Below are 25,345 nucleotides of genomic sequence, written 5' to 3' on the forward strand. Positions count from 1 at the left end.
ATCAATCTGAACATCAATGGTATAAAAGTGCACCAAGTAAAAGATTGCCAGAGTGGATCAAAAAACATGACCTAAGTATAGGCTGTCTACAAGAAATCCACTTTAAATGTAAAGACATATAAAACAAAAGTAAGTAAATGGATGGAAAAAGTTATACCATGCAAACACTAATCAAAAGAAACCAAGAGTAGTTACATTAATTTCAGAGCAGACTTCAAAGTACAGAAAGTTATCAGGGATAAAGAAGGGTATTACATAATGATAAAGGAGTCAGTTCTTCAAAAAAGGTAATAATTCTTACCATGTATGTGCCTTAAAACAGAGCATCAAACTATGTGAGGCAAAACTAATTGTAAAGAGAAACTGCAATTAGAAATACATGAATCCACTATCACAGTTGGAGACTTAATCCTCTATCAGAAATGGACAGATTCAGTAGCCAGAAAAATCAGTAAGGACATAGTAGAAATCAAATATACCATCAGTCAAGTGGATATAATTAACATCTACAGACTAATCCCATCCAAAAGCAGAATACGTATTTTTTTCAAATTCACCTGTAACATTCACCAAGAGATCACATTTTAGGTCATGAAACACATCTTTTTTTTTTTTTTTTAAATGTTTTTATTTATTTATTTTGCAAGCGAGGGAAGGAGGGAGAGAAAGCGAGCCCATGCACTCAAGCAGGGGAGGGGCAGAGCGAGAATCCTGAGAAGGCTCTGAGGTGTCGATGCAGAACCCAATGCGGGATTTTGATCTCAGGAACTGTTATATCATGACTTGAGCCGAAATCAAGAGTTGGACGCTCAACAAACTGAGCCACCAAGGCACCCCAGTCACAAAACACATCTTAACAAATTTAAAAGAACAGAAATCATACAATGTCTGCTCTTAGATCACAATGGAATTAAACTAGAAATCAGTATCAGAAAGATACATGGAGATTAAAGAATATACTTTAACACATGATACAAAGAAGAAATCCCAAGGGAAATTTTAAATGAAAATGAAATGAAATGAAAATAATAGCACTTCAAAATTTGTGTAATGCAGTGAAAGCAATGGTTAGAGGGAAATTACAGCACTGAATGCACATATCAGAAAAGAAAAATCCAAAATCAATAATCTAGAAGCTTCTACCCTAGAAAACTAGAAAAAGATGGCCAAATTGAATCCAAAGTAAAAGAAAAGAAACACTAAAAATTAGAGTAGAAATCAATGAAATTAAAAACATAAAGCAATACATAATATCAGCAAAATCAAAAGCTGGTTCTTTGAAAAGATCAATAAAATTGATTAGTCAGCCAAAAAGAGTTGGGGGGAAGAGAAGCTACAAATTATTAATACCAGAAATTAAAGAGAAAACATCATTACAGATCCTATGGACATTAACAGGAGAATAAAGGAATACTATAAACAAATCTGTGCCTGCATATTTGATAATCCAGATGAAACAGACCAATTCCTTGAAACACACAACTTGCCAATTTCACACAAGAAGAAATGGACAATCTGAAAAGGCCTATATCTATTAAATAAATTGATTCAATAACTAATAACTTTCCAAAGCAGGAAGCACCAAGCTCAAATGAGTTAACTGGTGATTCTACCAAACGTTTAAGGAATAAACCTACCAATTCTCTACAGTCTCTTTCGGATGACAAAAGCAGAAGCAGTACTTTCTACCTCATTCTACGAGGCCAGCATTATCCTAATACGAAAATCAGACAAAGATATTACAAGAAAACTACAGACTAATATCTTCATGAATATAAAGCAAAAATCCTCATCAAAATATGAGTAAACTGAATCCAACACTGTACTGAAAAATAAATATATACACTATGATCAAGTGGGATGTTACCCAGGTATGCAAAGCTGGTTCAACACTTGAAAATCAATTAATATATTCCATCACATCAACAGGCTAAAGAAGAAAAATCAGTATCTTATCAATAAATATAGAAAAAGAATTTGACAAAACCCAACAGCAATCCTTGATAAAAACTCTCACTAAATCAGGAATAAAAGGGGATTTTCTCAATTTGATAAATACAATCTACAAAAAACCGTATAGCTAACATGCTTAATGGTGAAAAACTTGAAGATTTCCCAGTAAATCAGGTATAAGACAAGAATGTCCCTGCTCACCAATCCTTTTCAACACTGTACTGGAAATTCTAGTTAATTCAATAAGACAAAAAAGAAAATATAAAGTATACAGAGTAGAAAGGAAGAAATCAGTTATTATTTGCAGATGACACGATTGTCTATGTACAAAATCCTAAAGAACTGACAGAAAATCCCTCCTGGAACTAATATGCAATTGCAGCAAGGTTGCAGGATACAAAGTTACAAGTGGAATTTGAAATTAAAAACATAATGCCATTTACATCTGCACCCCTGAAAATGAATTAAGATATAAATCTAACAAAAAATATACAATACCTATATGAGGAAAACTACAAAACTGATGAAATGAAAGAACTAAATATATGGAGACACGTTCCATGTTCATGCCTACAAAGACAAAGTACTAAGTTCTTTCTAACTTGATCTATATAGTCCATGCAGTTCCAACCAAAATCTCAGCAAGTTATTTTGTGGATATTGACAAGTGGATTCTAAGTTTTATATTGAGAGGCAAAAGACCCAGGATAGCCAGTACTGATGGAGAACAACTAAGTTCGTAGACTGACACGATACAATTGTAAAACTTACTATAAAGCTACAGTAAAATCATTTTGCAAAATATAAGTATACCATCATCACACTGTATACCTTAAACTTATACAATGCTATATGTCAAATTTATCTCAATAAGGCTGGAAAAATGAGAAAAAAAAATCTATAGTAACTAAGATAGTGTGGTACTGGCCAATGAATAGACATATAGATCAAAGGAACAGAAAAGAGAACCCAGAAACAGGCCCACATAAATATAATCACCTGATCTTTGTGACAAAGGAGCAAAGGTAATAAAATGGAGTAAAAGCAGTCTCTTCAATAAATGAACAACTGGATGTGCAAAGCAAATAAATGAGTTGAGACACAGAGCTTACGTTGTTCACAAAAACCAACTCAAAATGGATTATAAACCATTTTGTAAATGTAAAATTTATAAATGTAAAATGTAAGACTATAAAACTCCTACAAAATAATATAGGAGAAAACCTAGATAACCCAGGGTATGGCAATGACTTTTTACAACACCAAAGGCAGGGTCTCTGATAAGGCAGAGTTAATTAAAATTAAAAACTTCTGTTCTGCAAAAGACACTGTCTAGAGAAAGAGAAGACAACCACAGACTGGGAGAAAATATTTGCAAAATACATATCTGATAAAGGAACTGCTATCTAACATATAGAAACAACTCTTAAAACTCAACAATAAGAAAACAAACAACCTAATTTAAAAATGGGCTACACATCTGAACAGATACCTCACCAAAGAAAATATACAGATGGCAAATTAAGCACATTAAAAGTTGCTCCACATCATATGTCATCAAGGAAATGCAAAATTAAAATAAGACACAACTAGGGGCACCTGGGTGGTTCAGTGGGTCAAGCGTCTGACTTCAGCTTAGGTCATGATCTCAGTTTGTGAGGTCAAGCCCCGTGCTGGGCTCTGTGCTGACTGCTTGGGGCCTGGAGCCAGCTTCTGATTCTGCGTCTCCCTCTCTCTCTGCCCCTCCACCACTCACGCTCTCTCTCAAAAAATAAACATTAAAAAAAATTAAAAAAAAAATAAGACACCTATTAGAATGGCCAAAATCTGAAACAATGACAACACCGAATCCTGGTGAGGATGTGGAACAAAAGAAACTCTCATACATTGCTGATAGGAATAGAAAACGGTACAGCAACTTTGGAAGATAGTTTTGCAGTTTCTTATAAAACTAAACACACTCTTACCATGTGATCCAGCAATCACAAGCCTTAGTATTTACCCAAAAGACTTAAAAATTTAAGTCCTTACAATTAGCTACACAGGGATGTTTATATCAGCTTCATTCATAATTGCAAAAATTTGGAAGCAACCAAGATGTCCTTCAGTAGGTAAATGGCTAAATCAATTGTGGTATTTCTAGACAATGGTATAATTCTAAACATGAAAAAGAAATGAGCTTATCAAGCCATGAAAGGACATGGAGGAACTTTACATGCATATTACACTAAGTGAAAGAAGCTTATCTGAAAAGGCTACATACTTTGTGATTCCAACCATATAACATTCTGGAAAAGGCAAAACTATGGAAACAGTAAAATCATCAGTGGTTGCTAGGGTTTGGGGGATGAGAGGAAAGATGAACAAGCACAGCACAGAGGATTTTTAGGGAAGTGAATAAAATACTCTGTATGATTCCATAATGATGGATGCATGTCATTATACATTTGTCTAAACCCACAGAATGTACATCAAGAATGAACTATAATGTAACCAATCATGAACTTTAGTGATTATGATATGTCAAGGTAGGTTTATCAATTATAACAAGTGTATCATCTTGGTGGTAGATGCTGATAATGGGGAGACTATGCATGTGTAAGGGCAGAGTGATACATGGGAATTCTCCTTCCCTTCCCCTGAATTTTGCTGTGAACCTAAAACTTCTCTAAAAATTAAGCTAAATCAAATCAAATCAAATCAAATCAAATCAAATAGTTCTCTGTTAGTTTGGAAGACTGCACATACCCAAGGCTGCCCCTTCTCAGGAGCAATGAGAGAGGGAACTTCCAAGCTGCTAGTCTTCTGGCTGACTGTGGAGCAAAATAACACCCCTGAATTGTGACAGCAGTCTTCAAGCGACACACACAACAAAGAGTAAAAAGTAAAAATCTAAATGGCCAAGGAGGTTTAAGCACGACCTTTGATTAATGAGTCTAATGCTGACATAGGCTTGACTCCTGGGAATTCAAGCCAAATGATAAAAAAAAAAAAAAAAAAAAAAAAAGACAAGGGGAAAAAAATCTGAGTAGGGATAGCAGAGGCTGCACACTGTAAGAAAAATAGACTTCATAGTTTGTTCATCCAAATCTCTAAACAAATGACCAAGCAAACAACATCAATCTCTAGGGGTGCAGTGAATTGGTATGAAGTGTACCTAAATTATTTCACAACGTATCATGTATGCAACATATTATCTAAATTGTTCAGTTTTAAACAAAAAATTTTGAGACATGCAAAGTAATAGGGAAATATGACCTACATGTAGCAGTAAAAAAGTGAGCAATAAAAACAGTGGCTCATAAAGATTGCAAAGCAATATTTTAAATATGTTCAAAGAACTAAAAAAATATATACATAAGGAATGAAAAATATGTCACTATCTCATTAAATAGAGAATAAGAAGAATAAAAAGAAATGATAAAAAGAGAACAAATGGAAATTTTGCAGTTGCAAATTACAATAACAAATTAAGAATTCTCTATAGGAGCTCAACAGATTTGAACTGGCAGAATAAATAGTTGGTAATCTTGAATATACATCAGTAGAAATTATGTATTCTGAAGAGCAGAAAGAATAAAGAAAAACGAACAGAGCCTCAGAAATGTGCGATACCATTAAGTGCACTGATAGGTGTAGTGGAAATACCAGGAGAAGAAAGGAGTAGAAATGCATTTAAAGATATAATAGGAAAAAAAAAAAAAAAGATATAATAGTTAATACTTCCAAATTTGGTGAAAAACATTAATCTACACATTATCAAAGCTCAACAAAGTCCAAGCAAGATAAATTCAAAAAGACCCACACCCCGATGCATCATAGGCAAAATGCTAAAAGCTAACACTAAAGGAAAACTCTTGAAAGAAGAGCAAGTAACTCATGATTTCTCATCAGATGCAACGGAGGCCAGAAGTCAGTGGGGTAGTATCATCAATGTACTGAAAGTAACACACTATCAAATCAGAATATTTTATCTAGCAAAACTATATTTTAAAGCTAAAGATAAAATAAAGACACTCCCAGATGGAATAAAAATAGAGAATTTGTTGCTGGCTGACCTGACTTAAAAGAAACAATAAAAGATGTTCTTCAGGCTGAAAGCAAATGATGCCAGAGAATACACATGAAAAAACAAAGAGAGCTAAACGGTAATTATTAAGTAGTTATGAAGGCCAACATAATTGCATATTTATTCTTTTCACTAATTTAAACAAGAATTGTATAAAATAATATGTATCACTGTATTGTTGAGCCAATAACATAGAAATGTAATATATTTGGTAATAAATACAAAAGAAATAGGTGGGAGCAAAGATATATTAGTGTAAGGAAATGATGCCAGATGGTATATCAAATCCACAGAAAGAAATGAGGAGAACCAGAAAGGGCAAATGAGATTAATAATATAACAGGCCCCTGGGTGGCTCAGTCAGTTAAGTGTCCAACTTCAAGTCAGGTCACAATCTCATGGTTTGTGAGTTTGAGCCCACACTGGGCTCTGCTGTCAGAGCAGAGCCCACCTCGGATCCTCTGTCCCACTCTGTCTCTGCCCTGCCCCCACTCACACTCTGTCTCAAAAATAAATAAACATTAAAAAAAAAGGTTACTATAACAAACTCTATAATAAATGTATACTTGGCTCCATTTCTTCTCTCAGTGTATTTAAAAGACATACAATTATATCAAATATAATTATAATGATGTATTGTTGGGTGTGTAACATATTTAGATGCAGTATGTGTAACAATAATGGCACAAAAAAGAATAGAAATGGAGCTATATAGGGGCGCCTGGGTAGCTCAGTCAGTTAAGCATCCGACTTCAGCTCAGGTCACGATCTCACGGTTGGGCCCCGCGTTGGGCTCTGTGCTGACAGCTCAGAAGAGCCTGGAGCCTGCTTCGGATCTGTGTCTCTCTCTCTGTCCCTACCCTACTCATGCTCTGTCTCTCTCTCTTTCAAAAAAATAAATAAACATTAAAAAAAGAAAAGAAAAGCTATATAGAAGTAAAGTTTTTATATTTCCCTAGAATAAATTTGAAGAAATTTTGATAAGATGTATATTTTAAGGCCTACAAAAACCCACTAAGGACATAACTAAAAAAGTACAATTAAGTAATTTTGAAGTAAGGGACACCTGGGTGTCTCAGTCAGTTGGGTGTCCAACATGATTTCATGGCTTGTGAGTTCATTTAAAATTTTTTTTTTTCAACGTTTTTATTTTTATTTTTGGGACAGAGAGAGACAGAGCATGAACGGGGGAGGGGCAGAGAGAGAGGGAGACACAGAATCGGAAACGGGCTCCAGGCTCTGAGCCATCAGCCCAGAGCCTGACGCGGGGCTCGAACTCACGGACCGCGAGATCGTGACCTGGCTGAAGTCGGACGCTTAACCAACTGCGCCACCCAGGTGCCCATCATGGCTTGTGAGTTCAAGCCCTGCATTGGGCTCTGTGCTGACAGCTCAGAGTCTGCTTCAGATTCTGTCTCCTCCATCTCTCTCTGCCCCTCCCCTGCTCACACTCACTCACTCTCTCTCAAATATAAACATTAAAAAGAAAAAAATTTTAAATAATTTTGAAGTAAAATGTTACACTAGAAAATATCCACTTAATATAAAAGAAGTCATGGCCAACTAATCTTTGACAAAGCAGGAAAGAATATCCAGTGGAATAAAGACAGTCTCTTCAACTAGTGGTGCTGGGAAACCTGGACAGCGACATGCAGAAGAATGAACCTAGACCACTTTCTTACACCATACACAAAACTAAACTCAAAATGGGTGAAAGACCTAAATGTAAGACAGGAAGCCATCAAAATCCTAGAGGAGAAAGCAGGCAAAGACCTCTTTGACCTTGGCCGCAGCAACTTCTTACTCAACGCGTCTCTGGAGGCAAGGTAAACAAAAGCAAAATTGAACTATTGGGACCTCATCAAAATAAAAAGCTTCTGCACAGCCAAGAAAACGAGCAAAACTAAAAGGAAACCGACAGAATGGGAGAAGATATTTGCAAATGACGTATCAGATAAAGGGTAGTATCCAAATCTATAAAGAACTTCTCAAACTCATCACCCAAAAAAAAGATAATCCAGTGAAAAAACGGGCAAAAGACATGAATAGACACTTCTCCAAGGAAGACATCCAGATGGCCAACCAACGCATGAAAAAATGCTCAACATCACTCATCATCAGGGAAATACAAATCAAAACCACAATGAGATACCACCTCACATCTGTCAGAACAGTTAACATTAACAACTCAGGCAACCACCGATGTTGGCAAGGATGCAGAGGAAGAGGATCTCTTTTGCATTGCTGGTGGGAATGCAAACTGGTGCAGCCACTGTGGAAAACAGTATGGAGGCTCCTCAAAAAATTAAAAATAGAACTACCCTAAGATCCAGCAATTGCACTACTAGGTATTTATCCAAAGTATACAGGTGTGCTGTTTCGAAGGGGCACATGCACCCCAGTGTTTACAGCAGCACTATCAACAATAGCCAAAGTATGGAAAGAGCCCAAATGTCCATCGATGGATGAATGGATAAAAAAGATGTGGTATATATATACAATGGAGTATTACTTAGCAATCAAAAATAATGAAATCTTGTCATTTGCAACAATGTGGATGGAACAAGAGGGTATTACCCTATGTGAAATTAGAGAAAGACAAGTATCATATGACTTCACTCACATGAGGACTTTAAGATACAAAACAGGTGAACATAAGGGAAGGGAAGCAAAACTAATATAAAAACAGGGAGGGGGACAAAACATAAGAGACTCTTAAATATAGAGAACAAACAGGGTTGCTGGAGGGATTGTGGGAGGGGGGATGGGCTAAATGGGTAAGGGCATTAAGGAATCTACTCTTGAAATCATTGTTGCACTATATGCTAACTTGGATGTAAATTAAAAAATAATTTTAAAAAATATATAAAAAAGGCAATAAGGGAGGAAATAGCAAAAATAGATCTATAGAAGCAAACAGTATAATGGCAGAAAGTGAAGTGTCTGACTCTTGATCTCAGCTCAAGTCTTGTTCGATCCCCACAGTGGGCTCTGTGCTGGGTGTGAAGCCTACTTAGAGAAAAAAAAAAAAAAAACAACCCAAAACATGATCAAACTACACGCTATCTATAAGAAGCAGAGTTTACATTCAAAGACAAAAAGCCAGAAAGTGAAAGGATGGAAAAAAAGTATACCATGCAAACAGTAAATAAAATACAAATGGAGTGGTTATATTAGTATCAGACAAAATAGAATTTTAAGACAAAAGTTACTAGAGCCAGGGAATGACATTTTATAATGCTATTTAAGAGTCAATCCATCAGGAAGGCACAAGTATACACATAAATACACCTAACAAAAGAGCTATCCTCAAAAGGCATGAAGCAAAAAATCGACAAATTTGAAAGGAAAAATAACAATTCAGTAATAGTTGAGGAGACTTCAATACCCCACCCTCAATAATGGATAGAACTAGACAAAATATTAACAAAGAAATAGAAGACTTGAACAACGCTATTAAAAAAAAAAACAAAACCAACCATATGCCACCTGACCTAACAGATACCTCAACACCACTGAACACCAGCAGAAGAATACATATTCTCCTGAAGTACATATGGAACATTCTCTAGAACAGACCATATATTGGTCTATAAAACAAGCCTGAATAAATTTGAAAGGATTAAATTATACAAAGCATGTTCTCGGGGCATGTGGGTGGCTCAGTTGGTTAAGCGTCCAACTTCGGCTCAGGTCATGATCTTACAGTTCGTGCCGGCAGCTCAGAGCCTGGAGCCTGTTTCAGAATCTGTGTCTCCCTCTCTCTCTGCCCCTCCCCTGCACACTGTGTCTCTTTCTCTCAAAAAAATGAATAAAACATTAAAAAAATTAATTAAAAAAATGCATATTCTCTAACCACAATGTAATGAAATGAGAAATCAATAATGGAAGGAAAATTTGGAAATTCACAAATATGTGGAAATTAAATAAAATACTCCTTAATAACTAAGATAAAAGAATACATCACAAAGAAAATGAGAAAGTCACGGAGATGAATGAAAATATAAATGCAACATATCATAATCTGTAAGATGCAACTAAAGTAATGCTCAGAGGAAAATGTATATCTGTAAATGCCTAGAATAAATAAGTTTTCAAACTAACCACCCCCCTGCCCCCCCCCCCCAAATACCCAACATCACTCATTCTCTATCATATTATTCTATTTCAGTGCCTAAGACTCTTGTTCCTATGTTATGTTGTGTCCCCCTTACATTAGAAACTTTGTATTGTTCGCTGCCTGGCCATACTAGAATAACAGTTATACAACAGTACCTGACCATATTGTTTAATAAATCTTTTTTGACCAAATGAAGTCGGCATCTCTCCTTAGAATTATCAGTCATATTCATATGATTTTTAACTGTCTCTCCAAATTTCTGTTCATTTAACATTATTACAACTGATATACCTTTCTACCAAATTCATAAAATTCAGTATCCCATCAATATTTTTTATGAAAACTGCATATACTACTTCTTTAAACTATTATCAGTTATCAAAAATAAAAAATAGAAAAAGAAATCAATCTTCTTGGACCAAGTCAAATAAAAAATTCAGTTTACCTTTGAACATGGATTTGAATTGTGCACGTCCACTTAAATGTGGATTTTTTTTCAATAAATACACTACATACCATAAATATATTTTCTCTTATGACTTTAACATTTTCTTTTCTCTAGCTTACTTTATTATAAGAAAGCATAAAATATATATAACATATGAAAGATGTTAACTATTATCGGTAAGGCTTCTAGTCATTAATAGGCTACAAATAGTTAAGTTTTTGGGAAGTCAAAAGTTACACAGTACAGCATAGAGAGTATAGTCAATAATACTGTAATAATGTTGTATGATGACAGTTACTAAATTTACCATGGTGAGCACTGTGTTATGTATAGAATTCCTGAGTCACTATATTATATACCTGAAACTAACATAATATCATATGTCGACTATACTTAAGTAATAAAAAATAACATTAAAAAAGTGTGAAATTTAAAATTTAATAAATACCCTTTTATTTTAAATTAAAAAAAAGTTAAAACACGATTTTTGATTGTGAGGAGGTCTGCACCCCTAACCCATGTTGTTCAAGAGTCAACTGTAAAACTAAAATATAATTAATGTAAGAGGGAAAAAAGAAAGGGTTACACAATGGCTAAGCCAATGTTCCTACTTCTTTGAATTGTGGAATAAGAAAAGAAATCATTGCCCACTTACTCAATTTAATCTTGCAAATTCTAGAGTACTAAAGGTGAACAGTGAAAGAACAATTATATAGATGCTTGAAAGAAAACTATGGTTCCTTAAAACAATCAGAGCATATGTTATCAACAGTAATTATATCTAGATGACTAACATTTTTCCAAAAAATAAAACATTTAAAATTACAAGGGTATCATGATGAAAGTAACTTACACAGTCTTTTTGTCCTGTCGAAGAAGTTTAGAAGAAAATTCACTTAATACTTCCAGGAAAGCCAGATTAGGAGGGGGATATTCTTGTCCTTTCTGATTTTGGTATTTAAAGGCAAACTCTATGCCATCCCTGAAGTAAAAGAAAATAACTTCTTATTTTTCCAGATAAGTAGTGTAGTTCTCTGAATGGGTTAGAATTTCAAAGTAGTTGGAAAGGCAGGAAAATCATCACTGAAGGAAGTAAAATCCGATAAATTTGAAGGGCAAAACAATGTTAACTTGTATGACATATATACCTACTAGTATTCTATTATTTACAGTAGAAAAGTATGAGTTGTAGCAAATAATATAAAAAATAGCTGCATAACCACAAAGCTCAATTCCTGTATGTATCTTATAGGGGTAACACAATACCCTGGAAAGGGCATTAGACTGTCAGAAACTTTGGTTCTCAGAGTTGGGTCACGGGACCAAGCAGCTATATGAGGTATTTAAACGTAAGGTATTTAACATTTTCTGTCATTCAGTTTTTAGTTATGAAATAAGGTGGACCAAATTAGTACAGTGTTTTTAAACCCATGTCTCCTATAACATTTTCTCACTGACTGACCAGATATTTTGTTAAATTTTACTTTCTATTCTTTATAAATGAAAAAATAGACAGTTGAAGTATTTTTCAAATTCAAAAGGCCCTCCTAGTTGAGAATAACTAGATGACACAACCTCTGAAGTTATTGTAACTTAAAAATTCTATCATTTGTCACTTTAAAAATGGGCCAAATAACATTTATTTCAGTTAAATTCCAGTAAAACTAAAATCTTTATAACATAAAGGGTTTATTCAGCTCACTCACTTGTGAAGTGTGGCAACTGCTTCTCGTGTCTTGATCTGATCCAGTCCGAACGTAAGGGCAAAACGACGTGCCAGTTCTTTAATGCCACTGACATGGGCAGATGTCCTATCTAGATTGGGACCTTGCTCTTGGACAAGTTCATTAAACAACTGGTTGAAAGAAAAAAAGAGGAAAAAATCTATAGCTAAGAAATATTTATTTCATTTATTATTAGAATAGGTAATATAATTTAAAAATATTTAAAAGGCGCATGGTAAAATTTCCCTCCTTATATTTAACCGTAGTCACACTGTTCCCCTTCTCCAAGTCATCTACCATTACTAATTTCTTGAGCTCATTTTCATGCTACTTTTGTGATTAAATGTGAACAGGAATTTCTTTTTTTTTTTTTTTTTTAAGTTTATTTATTTATTTTGCAAGAGACAGAGACAGCACGTGTGGGGAAGGGGCAGAGACAGAGAAACCCACACAGGCTCATACAGCCCATGCTGCCAGAGCAGAGCTTGACGTGAGGCTTGAACTCATGAAACTGGGAGGTCATGACCTGAGCCAAAAGCAAGAGTTGACACTTAACCGACTGAGCCACCCAGGTGCCCTAGGAATTTATTTCTTTTTAACAAAAAAATAATATATTTTAGGCTGGGGGAAAAGAAATATGTTTATAGAAATATACTTTATATTCATAAACATTTACGTGTTCTTTTTGTTGTTTCATAAGGATGGCAATATATGATATATAGGGTTCAGAACGTTGGTTTTTTTCACTGATTATATCTTTAGACAAGAACACTATGTAAAAAAAAGACATTTGGATATATGGGGTGATTTTTCCTACCCACCAACAAAATATACAAAAAGGTTCTTAAGCTGGGTGGAGGGATTTTATAAATTACACACAGATTGCACATATTGTATCAAAATAACAACAACGAAATAAATCTGGAGTACTAAAGAATATAAAAGCTATCATTGTTCTACCACCAAGGTCAGACACTTAAATTTATCTATACATATCTGTCTTCCCTACAAGATATGAATAGTCCAGGCTTTCATCTAAAGCCACTTCCTACTTATTTACTAGATCTCACTCCATTTTACCTATTTAGCAATTTTGCTCTCATGCTTACTGCTCTGTCCTGCATCCTTAACTATTCCTTCTCTACTACCTGCATGCATCTTAAAAAGAAACCAACATTAAAAAAAAAAAAAAAAAAAAACCATAACTTAACTCTATCTCCTATGTCAGCTAGTAACACATCGTTTTGATTCTCTTTATGGCAAAGATCCTAAAAAGGATTGTTTACAATGTTTTTCTTCACTTCCTCACTCCCAATCTCTCAGTTCACTCTAATCATACTATTCCATTGAAATGGCTCTTCTAGTAATTATGTTGTCCACCTTCTCATTTTCTTCACCAACAGAGTGCCATGACTAGAAACAGCAGGTCTTCAAAAGATTTTCAAATTTATTTACAGATAATTACTTATAAATTTTTAAACTTCAAAATGTTTTCAGAAATGGTTGTACACAATAGCCTTAAATTTTAAAATGTATACTTAAAATGAATACAAAAAATATATCTCTGTGCAAAATTCAAGTAATATAAAAATAAAAGTTCTCCTTCCTCTGTCCCATTAAATATCATTTTTCTCTCCAAAGGTAATTTATGTTAAAGTTTCAAGGTTTTCTAGACTAGTTTAGACACACCAATATATCACATACACAAAACTTCTAATATAAATGGTACTATTCTATATATTTTGTCCTGAAACTTGCTCCGTTTTTTCCCGTTTTTTCAAGTTTTTATTTAAATTCCAGTTAGCTAACAGAGGGCGTAATATTAATTTTAGGTGTAGAATTTAGGGATTCATCACTTACATACAACACCCAGTGCCCATCACGAGTGCCCTCCTTACTACCCATCACCCATTTAAGCCATCCCCCCACCTACCTCCCCTCCATCAACCCTCAGTTTGTTCTCTGTTAAGAATCTGTTTTGTTTCTTAAATTCCACATGAGAGAAATCATATGGGGTGTCTCTCTGACTTGTTTCGCTTAGCATGATGGTCTCTAGCTCCATCCACACTGCTGCAAATGACAAGATTTCACTCTTTTTTATGGCTAAGGAATATTCCATTGTATATTTTTGTGTGTGTGTGTGTGTGTGTACCTCTTTGAATGTGCGTGTCTCTTTCAATTAGTATTTTTGTATTCTTTGGGTAAATACCTAGTAGTGCAATTGCTGGGTATTGGACAGTTTTATTTTTAACTTTTTGAGGAACCTCCATACTGTTTTCCAGAGTGGCTGTACCAGTTTGGATTTCCACCAACAGTGCATGAAGCTTCCCCTTTCTCCAAAACTTGCTATTTTTCACTTAATATTTTGTCTTAAAACTTTTAGCTACTTCAGAGTTTCACACTTTAACCAATCTTCTGCTGAATCTCCAATCTTTCAATATTATAGACTGCTACAATAAAACATATTTTACATACATACCTTTGTGTGTACCTGCATGTACCTCTAAAGACACCTAGCAGCAAAAAGTGACTTTTCAAAGGAGTATTTATCTTCAAGTTTGATATATTCTGCAAAATTGTATTTCAAGAAGGCAATAGAATTTTCTTAAAATTTTTTTTTAAGTTTACTTCATTTATTTTTAGAGAGAGACAGAGAGAGAGCACGGGAGGGGCAGAGAGAGAGAATCCCAAGCGGGCTCTATGTTGACAGTCATGTGGGGCTCAAACTCACGAATTGTGAAATCACGACCTGGACTGAAATCAAGAGTCGGACACTTAACTGACAACTGAGCCACCCAGGTGCCCTGGCAATAGCAATTTCTTTCACAAAAGACCCTTTTTCTCTACATCTATATCAACTGTTGGTATTAACAATGATTTAAATTCATGCTAATCTGTTCATCAGTGATAAATATCTCTTTGTTTCAATTCGTATTTCATCAATTATTTAAAAAAAATTTTTTTAATGTTTTATTTATTTTTGAGAGACAGAGACAAAGCGTGAATGTGGGGGAGACACAGAATCTGAAGCAGGCTCCAGGCCCTGGGCTGTCAGCACAGAGCCCATCACGGGGCTCAAACCCACAGAACGCGAGATCATGACCTGAGCCAAAGTCAGACACTTAACCAACTGAGCCACCCAGGCATCCCTTAATGAAGTTATGCCTCTTTTCATAGGGTTATTGTTTTATAAGATTTCTCTTCTGAAAAGTAACTTTTCATATCCCTTGCTCACTTTTCTAAGGAATGTGTTTTTGTTATTGATTTGTAGGATTTATTATGTATGATTGAAAATATTTCCCCCAACCTGTCATTTGTTTTTTAACTTTGTTCATAGGGCTGGTTGACATATAAATGTATTTAAAGTTTACATACACAAACCTAAGGCCCCACCTACCCCCTGAAATCTCTGTATTAATTCATGAGGCATTTATTAGGGACTCTGATTTATATATGTGACCAATTTCATTATTTGAATACTATTCTTGCCCTTTCTTCATTAAATATGTTAAAAAAATATTTATGTATTTTTCTTTTTAGATGAGTACTTTTTAAAATATCCATTTGCATTTCATCTGGTCCAAGAGTAGATCACTTTAGGATTTCATTATTTGAAATGTGTACTATAAGACTATCTTCCAAAAGAAAAGACAGATAACACATGTTTTTGTACCAGAAAGTATCCATAGTAATGTACTGATTACTACTTATTATTACTTAAACAATGACCTAGTTTAAGTGAGGTAAAATATACCTAGTACATACTAAGCACATAAAAGTGCTCAGTAACATTAATTCTAACCTTTACCTCTTTCCTTTAGATTTCTTACCTGCTGTAAACTGAGAATGAGGGTCTTGGCACACTGAATTTTATCAATCTGTCTGGTTTTACTCAGTGTTTCCTTAATAATATCACCATAGTCATTGTAATACTATGAGAAAAAGAAAGAAAATACAGCTTTAAAATTATTGAAATTTCATGAGACAAAGTAGATTGGTGAAAAAAATGGAAGGGGGAGTTCAGAGATGTTTAATTTCTTCATCTTAAACATAATGAGAGACAAAAGATATTGTCTAAAGTTAAAGGAATACACATTTGATATTTAAGATTAAGAAACAGTGAAAGTTAACGATAAAACTGAAAACCGGGAATTGTAGAAGAGGAAGATAGGTAAACAAAATTCCTTATTCTCTGTAATACAGATTCAATAGACATCACTTAAAAGGTAACAAATCAACAAACAGAACTTTGGTAGAAACTTAGCAAAGAACTAAACCAGAACAATTAAAACTGCTTACCTCTGGGGAGTGAGCCTAAATAAGTGGGAAGGGCAGATTAGGGTCACAGACTTAACTTTAAATACTTTTGTGTTGTATCTCATTCCCTGTCACCACCACATGTGTGTATGTTACTATTATAAAAAATAAAAACAATAACTTGTTCGATAGTGACTGAGAAAAATCTAATTTCCTTATAATTCAGTTTTTTGATATAGGATTTAAAAAATTTTCCTTGTGAGTAAATAATTTAAAAAACCCTTATTTAAAGCCATTAAATCTGGATGTTATTTCCAAGTGAAAGCTTAAAAACCTACAACTTATGTGAAAAAGTAATATATTAGCTTAGCAACTGGATTTTTATAATTTACAAAAACGATGGCTATGCGTCCATGATATAAAGTGCAAAAAAAGAGAAAGATACAATAATACACTAAAGTGGTTAAACAGGGAGATCTCTAATAAATTCAGATTTGTAATGGTCATACAGAGAACTGGGGCAAAAAGCTATATATACATACCTAAGGGTATATAACAAAGACTAGTAAATAACTATCAGAATACTCTCAAAAAGATTACAGCTTTTAATGAGAAGCACAACAATTGCTAAGGATGATAATAAATTTTGGATAAGGCTCATTTCTTGAAATCAATACAGTATTATAAAGGGATGAAAAGGAAAAACCATGGTATACTTATATTTATCCATCCAAACATAATGTTTAGATATTATGCTAGGAAGCCATCTCAGACTCCTTTCACTTAGGTCTCTCTCTATATCCTGTGTTTGCTTTGTAATTTGTACATCTACCACTACAATAATTGTGCTGAGGTTTTATGGTCTAGTGGGAAGAGCTAAGCTTGGAAGCTAGACAAACCTAGAATCAAATTCCAGTTTTTGCTATTTATAATAGTTATGTGACCATGGAAAGTTACTTAACCTCTTTGAGCCTTAATTTCCTTATCTGTAAATGACAGGATTACTGTAAACAACAAACATTATGAAAGAGCCTCAGAAGAGTATCTCATATATAAATTGCACAGAACAAAGGCAGCCACTCATTATTACCATGTTACATTATATTATGCTTGTATTTCAGCTTCCCTATTAACCTGTAAGCTCCTTAGTGCAGAAATCATGTTTTATTTAAATCTCTGGCTATCGACACAGTGTTGGTCACACGGCAGTTGTTCAGCAAAATATGATGAATTAATTACTATTTATCCTACCTAGAACTGGACCATACATAACTAAACATGGATAAAGATGCAAGTGGATCAATGGCACACACAATATTCTGAACATGCGCAAAACAAAACACTATCTGTGTCAGGAGAACAAGGTAAAAACACATAAACTGAGAAGTCTGCCTGTCATAAAGATTTCTGAGCAATGCTTTTTTAGAGGGTCGGGAACAAAATGGAGCTTAAGGAAAGCAAATAGCCAGGAAGGTGAGTACCTACCAAAATCCTATCATATGAAGAATGGTTTAAAACCCTTCAGCGTTTCCTTACCACCCTGAGGAAAAAAATTCAAGCTTCTCACACAGCATACAGTCACTAATGACACCTTCTTTAAATCTTATCTCTTGCTCCACTTTCATAAGCAATCTATGTTGTCACATCAAATTACTTGCACTTCCCACAAAGAATTCACATTCCTTTGTCTGTACATGAAGTTCAATCTGCCCACAAGTCCTCCCACTATTTCTTTGCTTACTAATTTATGCTTAGTGTCTTAGACTTAGTTCCGAAGTCACCTCTAAGCAATTTCCATTAACCCTTATATTTCTTTAGAATATATAAAGAAACATATATTGTCTGTTTTATATATTTCCAGGAACCCCTATACATACCTTGGTTATACTATATAATGCAATTGTCTAATTGTTGACAGTCTTTTTGCCTTTAGACTACTTTAGAATGGAATTAAAGAAAATCTTTATAACTTCAGTGCCTGGCAGGCAGCATGGTATATAGTAGGCATACTTATAAAAATGTCTTGAAGAGATGTCATAAGGAAGAGAGATTAGGTTTCTTCCATGTTATCAAGAGAGTCTATAAAGCTTCATGGAAACAAAAAGGTGTTCTTCCCATAAATGTGAAGATCTCCCACATTATGGGGTTGATATAATGGAACAGACTGACAAAAAGCTTATACTTCTATAAAAGAGAGAAACTTTAAATATATCAGAAAATCATCAACAATACATAGGTAAAAGCTGTGAATTTTAGCTTCTGTTCTCATCTTTTCATTTTAATTGCAAATTTCTCTGCCACTGAGATGGAAGGAGAAAAATAAGGATATGAAACTATACCTTCATGTAGTGTTTAAAGATGTCTGCAGCTGCATGCATGTCAACAATATCATAAATGATAAGTTTGCTGAAGGCAGCAAGTAGATTCCTTCTTTTATGTAAGGCCTCAATTTTATTAGCTTCATCTTCTTCATCACCCTCTAACCACAGAAAATAAATTCGTTATGAACTTTGGCCCTTTATACAAGGCAAAACAAAATAGACAATCTGTATAATCAAACACTGGCTTATAACTTTACAAGTAGTACCATTCAGTTTTAGATAAGATAAAAATTGTGATTATTTTAGGGTGGTATATTTAGTTGCACTGATTATACATTTAGTAGGTACCAAGGTTCCTACTTCCAAGAGACTGTCACAGCAAAGACTGCGTAAGATAAGCAAATCATATATAAATTCTTTTTCTGATATTTTTATCCTAATAATACTGTTGTCTGTCAATCTTGAAGATGCTATCTCTTCTAATTTCAATTACATGCTATTAGCTATATTTTAACAGAGAAGAAATTTCTGGAAATGTTTAAGACATAGAGAAAAAGTTTTCTTTTAGAAAGAAATATGCGGGGAGTAATGGAAATATATGGAGGTGTTAGTTTTCAGTGCTTGTCCTAAACATGGTTACATTATACATTTTGCAAAACATTTATGCATATATACATTTTTTAAAACAAAGCTTACTATCAAATACTTTCCAAATGAGAAGTGTTTCTTCCTCAGTTTTTTAATTCTCAGGTCCCACTGGCTTATCTTTGATCCCTGAAAAAATTTCTTCATAAGGCTCCAGATGTTCACATGTTAATGTTTGTTTTAGGCTCTGTACTGATGCTCCTATGTCTTGGCCTGCCCATATTTGGAGAGTGTTCTTTCTTTCCTTCTTCACATGTATACATTCAGAAAAGAACTTACTCAACTTTTCTCTTCCCTTTCCATTAATTACTCCTGCTGTGAAGCACCAAGGCTTCAAGAAGTTGGAAATATTTTTGCTTAAAACAAGTAGTAGGTAAATTTTATCTCCTGTGATTAAAATGGACTCTAGAGATTTTGTTTCACAACTGAGTATTTTCTAAAATGTTCTGTTGAGTAAAGAACACTCTAATAGCACCAGACAGATCTGCAGATTAGATATACAGATCTTAAACAGCTGAAATAATCTATTTCACAAATATCCTATATAACATTTATTTATAGTCAGCCTAATTATGCTATGTTATCATTATGCAGGTTTAGCATAATTTTGACTGGTAAGGTTTGATAACAGTCTTTTAGCACTTAATACCTTACAGTTACATTTTGTTAAGAAATATATGGTGATTCTCAGGAATAGAAAGGAACTTGGATGCTTTCCTTTAGAGAAATTGTGAACCTGGACATAGTTCAATTAGGAACATATCTATCCTATATATACATTTTGCACATGTGGGAAATGACAAATGTACACATTTACTGTAGTATAATTTATAATAAGCAGAAGATTGAAAACTAGGGGTGCCTGGGTGGCTCAGTCTGTTAAGTGTCCAACTTTAGCTCAGGTCATGATCTCGCAGTTAGTGACTTTGAGCCCCATGTTGGGCTCTGTGCTGACAGTTCAGAGCCTGGAGCCTGCTTCAGATTCTGTCTCCCTCTCTCTGCCCCTCCTCCGCTCACACGCTCATGCACACTCTCTCCCTCTCAAAAAATGAATAAACATTAGAAAAAAAAGATTGGAAAGTAGCCTAACATCAATCAATAGGAGACAGATGACATAAATTATGCTATAACGAATAATTATGCTATAGCTGTTGGAAAAAGAATAAAGAAGCTCTGTATGTAGTGACAGGGAAAGACCTCTGGGGTACTATTCTAAAGAAGGGAGACTTTCACTGTGTACATTTTTATTCTTGTTGGTTCCTGAACCACATGAATGCATTAACTCTTTTTTAAAAGAGAGAAATGCTAGTACTTTTTAGGACTGAATTTGAATTTTTTCCTAGTATCTTTTGTGATCGGTTAAAAAAAAAAATCAATATTATATTGATGAGATAATAACTACAAATACCCATGCTCTGGTTCTCTTCGTCTTGGTCAATGAAAACATGATCCATCACAAAACTGAGGAGTTCAGACTGGAGTCCAGTATCTGGATTAAACACCAAAGGCTGGAGGCCTTCCCTGCCACCTGTCATTAATTGGTGGCTAAATATCATCAGAAGATCACAGAGTAACATGAATGCCTAGAATGCAAAGGGAATTAATTCATCAGTAATGTAATATATAAATATAACTATAACTAGAGATCAATGTTAATGAAAACATACTAAATTAAATGTACTTCATTAACAATACCATAACAGAAACTGAGTAGTTTTAATTTCCAAACTTATTGAATATACTTTTTCTCATTAAATACTAGTCCCATTTAAGACTTTTCCTCCCTAAACATAATCTATTTCTTTTACATAGCTGTATTAACTCAAAACAGTTAAGAGATTTTGACTTGAAGTTAAGAAAAATGACTTAAAGCTAATTGTGGAAATACAAAATGAACAGAATAAATTATGACAGAGGACAGAAATCAATCATACACTTCTTAATCAAATAATAAGCATAAATCTTAAGACAAACTGTATTATTCAACAAATTACAATGCAGTACTCTAAATCTTAAAGCTACTATTTAAGGATTCTGCTTTAAAAAAATCTAACGTGGGGGCGCCTGGGTGGCTCAGTTGGTTAAGTGTCTGACTTCAGCTCAGGTCATGATCTCATGGTTCATGGGTCTGAGCCCTGCATCAGGCTCTGCTGACAGCTCAGAGCCTGGAGCCTGCTTCACATTCTGTGTCTCCCTCTCTCTCTGCCCCTCCTCAGCTTGTGCTCTTTCTCTCTCTCTCAAAAATAAACTTAAAAAAAAAAATCTTTCAGTAGGTTTAAAATTGAATTTAAGACCATTCACATAAAAATCACTATATGAAAGCTTGCCACAAGTTTAATCACATAAGGGAATTTTCAATACATTTCCTAAAGAAACAGTATGATAATGTTGTCAAATTTGCCCTATTTAATGGATGGTATGAAATGAGTCTGTGTTATCAGTTTACTGTAACTGAATGATTTTGTTGTAGGATAATCGAGGGCTCTGGTAACTCAAAACAATTCACTTACCCTGTTCTAAATATTGATTTCTATGGGAAAACACAATTTTGGTATGTATTTGGAGATGAGTGCATACTTGGCTGTCTACCTCCAGCAAGAATCATGGCAGTTCATGCTCTGACTACACCACCATGAACTACTAAATGTCTAAAGATATTCAGAAAGAGCCACTTGAAAAGGGGAGCATGAAGAGAATCCAGGGGGATGGATATATAGAGAGAGAGAAAGAGAGAGGGAGAGGGAGAGGGAGAATCCAGGGGGAGGGAGAGGGGGAGGGAGAGGGTGAGGGCAAGGCAGAGGGCAGAGGGCAGGGGCAGAGGCAGAGGGAGAGGCAGGCCACAGTTTTGGACATCACCAATGATGATGCACAAACAATGAATTTTTGGTTTAAATGTCCTAAGCTAGGTAGTTTTAGACAGCACTCACTGATGGGGTTCAGCAGGTTTAGAGAGTAAGGTTTAGAGAAGACCATCTCTGTTCCCATTTAAGTTAGATGCTGATAACTTAATAGATAACTAATAGATGTGATAACCTACTTAGAAGGGATAGCAAAATGTGAGTACTACAGTATTCTAATTAACTAGACATTTTCTAGTCCAACATTACGATGAAAAGAACAATATGGAAAAAAGTATTCTTTTATATAAAACAGTATACAGAAGTTTTTATATAAAACAGTATATAAAAGTACTTACCAGAAGAATAGTATAATTAAACAGTTTTAAAAAATCGCTTCATGGAAACAGTACTGCCTCGGGCTCTGCTTTGACCCTCTTTGGGCTGTGCTGCCCTTCCCAAGGATTGAGGAGTCTGCTAAACCAGTGGGATATATCCACCTGCACTCCTACTATCCAAGTACAGGGACTCAGGGATTCCTTGCCCTAAGAGACCTGATTCTGCTATCAAAGCCTGCACAGCCCTCTTCTCTGGGGAGACTATATCATTTGTGTGTGTACTCCAGGTCTCAGGGTGGCTGTTTGAGGGGATAATGTTGACAGTTTGGATTTATGGGCTGAAGTGTTTACATGCATGTGTGAGAAGTTCTTCCTGGTGTGATGAGAAGAGGGTAAGGTCAGAGGAGGGTGGACCACAGGCCAGCTTCAACCCTCCCAGTTTTGGGATAGAAGTCCCAGGAATCAGGAATTATGGAACCAGGTCATTATGATAGTGTATTTGTCTAGATAAAAAGACATAAAACAAATCTGTTAGCTTGCTTTGTTAAGTTAAATATTCAGACATCCATATTTTTGTCCCAGGTTCCATAAATGTTAGGGATAGATCTGTATGTTAAGAACTGTCATAAAAAATTTACATCTTCTTACTGTTCTTCAATGAATTTAGTTATTTTTACTGAGAGCTCTTAACTGATAATTTCTTACCTGTTCCTTCACTGGAGTATTAACATTAGATAGGCACTGTTGGCAAACAGCCAAAAAGGATTTCACTGTTTTCCTCAATACCAACAAATCCTCCTGTAAGACACATTCAAATTTGCAAACATGAATTACAATATCCTATAAACCTGATCCGTAAGAAATAATAAATGGAAATAGCCAATTGACTTACTGTTAAGGAAATTCATAAAACCAAATTTATTGTTGGGAACCAAATCATATAGTTATTTCCTAGTTATCCTAATGGAAGGGGCATAATCCCAAACACTCAATTCTATTTAGCTATGGAATGCTCAGTATGATTTCCTCCAACATGTTTTCCTTTATAAATATGGTTTACTTGGGTTAATATTAAAATTGTTAGACATTCCAAAATACATACTAGTTGGTAGTAAGGTGAGGGGGCAGAGCAGCACACTGAAAAAAAATCATTAAGCAACAAATGTGCACTTAATTTCCCCCATATTCTCAGCACTCTGCAAAATGTCAAGGGAAGAAAACTAAATGTTTTTTGAGAAAAAATAATTTTAAAAAAGTGTCCTTGCCCTCAAGGGGTTAACATCCTAGCAGGGAATTAGGCTAATCACAGAGTAATTAAATGTTCAATTTTTTTTTTTTTTTTGTACTACCTCTACCTCTAACTGTAGCAGAGAGAGCTGAGCTGGAGGGACTTTTATAAAAGGATGGGCTTTAATTTAAAATTGAATGAGTAAACAGGATTTAATTAGATGGCCATATAATATTCAATGTGAAACATTTAAAAAGTATAAAAGGAAATTTAAATTTATCAAGCACCTAAATGTGTCAGGCACTGGTTTGAGGGCTTAGTGTTACATAATCTAACATTTATATTGATTGGTAGTAGTCATTATTAGCAAGAGTTTGAAGCCAGGATTGTCTGATATCAGAGCTCATATTCTCACTAATGAGGAAGACACATGAGATAATTCAGTATTACATCGATATTTAAAATAGTAATGAAGAGTAATTAAATTAGGCTGATGTAGAAATCACTTCTAAAAAGTATTCTGTTACTAAAGTTCTTAAAGCTACTCTTTGTGCAGATGACAGGACTAATTCCTTTTGGGGATCTTCACATCCCAAATAAAGACACTTAAAAAATTATACACATTTCCTTTTGCTATCATGAGTGTAGTATTTGGAAGAAGGAATAAGCTCATTTTGTGCAGAATAGTAAAACAAAAAAAAAAAAATGCTGTCTTAAAAACTTTTCATGTTCCTGCAGATGAACACCCAATAACCAAAACTCAACATTCTTTGACCTTCTCTAATTTCAAAGATTCATTATACATTAGGGGAAACAGACAAGAGAACAGCCAGCTGCAACAGAATGTAAGAAATACTATGTTGGAAAGCCTAATCCAGAGTCAAAAGTAGTCACAGAAGGGCTCCCAAAGAAGGTAACATGTAAGCTGAGCTCTGAACAACTAAAAATTATCCAGCTATATAGAAAAAGGTATCCCAGAGGGCAAAATGTTCAAAAGCCTGAACATGCTTGTGAGAGGCTGTTAATTTATTGTGGCTGGGACACAAATACGGAGGTGAGTGGCAAGAGAGAAAGCTGAAGAGGAAAACAGGATTTATTTCCATTTAAACAGGAGATCACTTAAAATTCTGTGTTAAATCATCTGGTTATTATCCTACTAGCAATAACGAACTACTGTAGAAGAATCTTTATTATGAGAGTGCTACAATTTTGTTTTAAAGAATAATATTATAAGCAGAATGGAGAATGATATTGAATAGGGAGGCTAGTTAATAAATACAATCTTCTGCTGAGTGATAATTATGTACTAAGTACTGTGTTCTACGGGCCATAAATTTAAATCTCACAACCACCATATGAAGTAAGTGTTAATATTTCTTTTATACCCATGAGGAAACAACTTCAG

General features: G+C 34.5%; 1 protein-coding gene across 5 annotated transcripts in view; it reads right to left on the reverse strand.

Annotated features, from left to right (window-relative positions):
- The window catches only part of STAG1 (STAG1 cohesin complex component), a 404,176-nt gene that overhangs the window by 15,144 nt on the left and 363,687 nt on the right, over nucleotides 1–25,345 (reverse strand). For all 5 annotated transcript variants that reach the window (XM_025913742.2, XM_086674339.1, XM_086674341.1 and 2 more), the window contains 6 exons: nucleotides 23,418–23,510; nucleotides 20,946–21,120; nucleotides 18,911–19,050; nucleotides 16,145–16,246; nucleotides 12,297–12,445; nucleotides 11,444–11,572 (listed from right to left, as the gene is read on the reverse strand). In XM_025913742.2, coding sequence (XP_025769527.1) covers nucleotides 11,444–11,572; nucleotides 12,297–12,445; nucleotides 16,145–16,246; nucleotides 18,911–19,050; nucleotides 20,946–21,120; nucleotides 23,418–23,510 — 788 coding nt within the window. The remainder of the gene's footprint in view (nucleotides 1–11,443; nucleotides 11,573–12,296; nucleotides 12,446–16,144; nucleotides 16,247–18,910; nucleotides 19,051–20,945; nucleotides 21,121–23,417; nucleotides 23,511–25,345) is intronic.

The sequence above is a fragment of the Puma concolor genome, chromosome C2, assembly GCF_028749965.1.
Source record: "Puma concolor isolate L17-30 chromosome C2, mPumCon1.1.hap2, whole genome shotgun sequence".
NCBI lineage: Eukaryota > Metazoa > Chordata > Mammalia > Carnivora > Felidae > Puma > Puma concolor.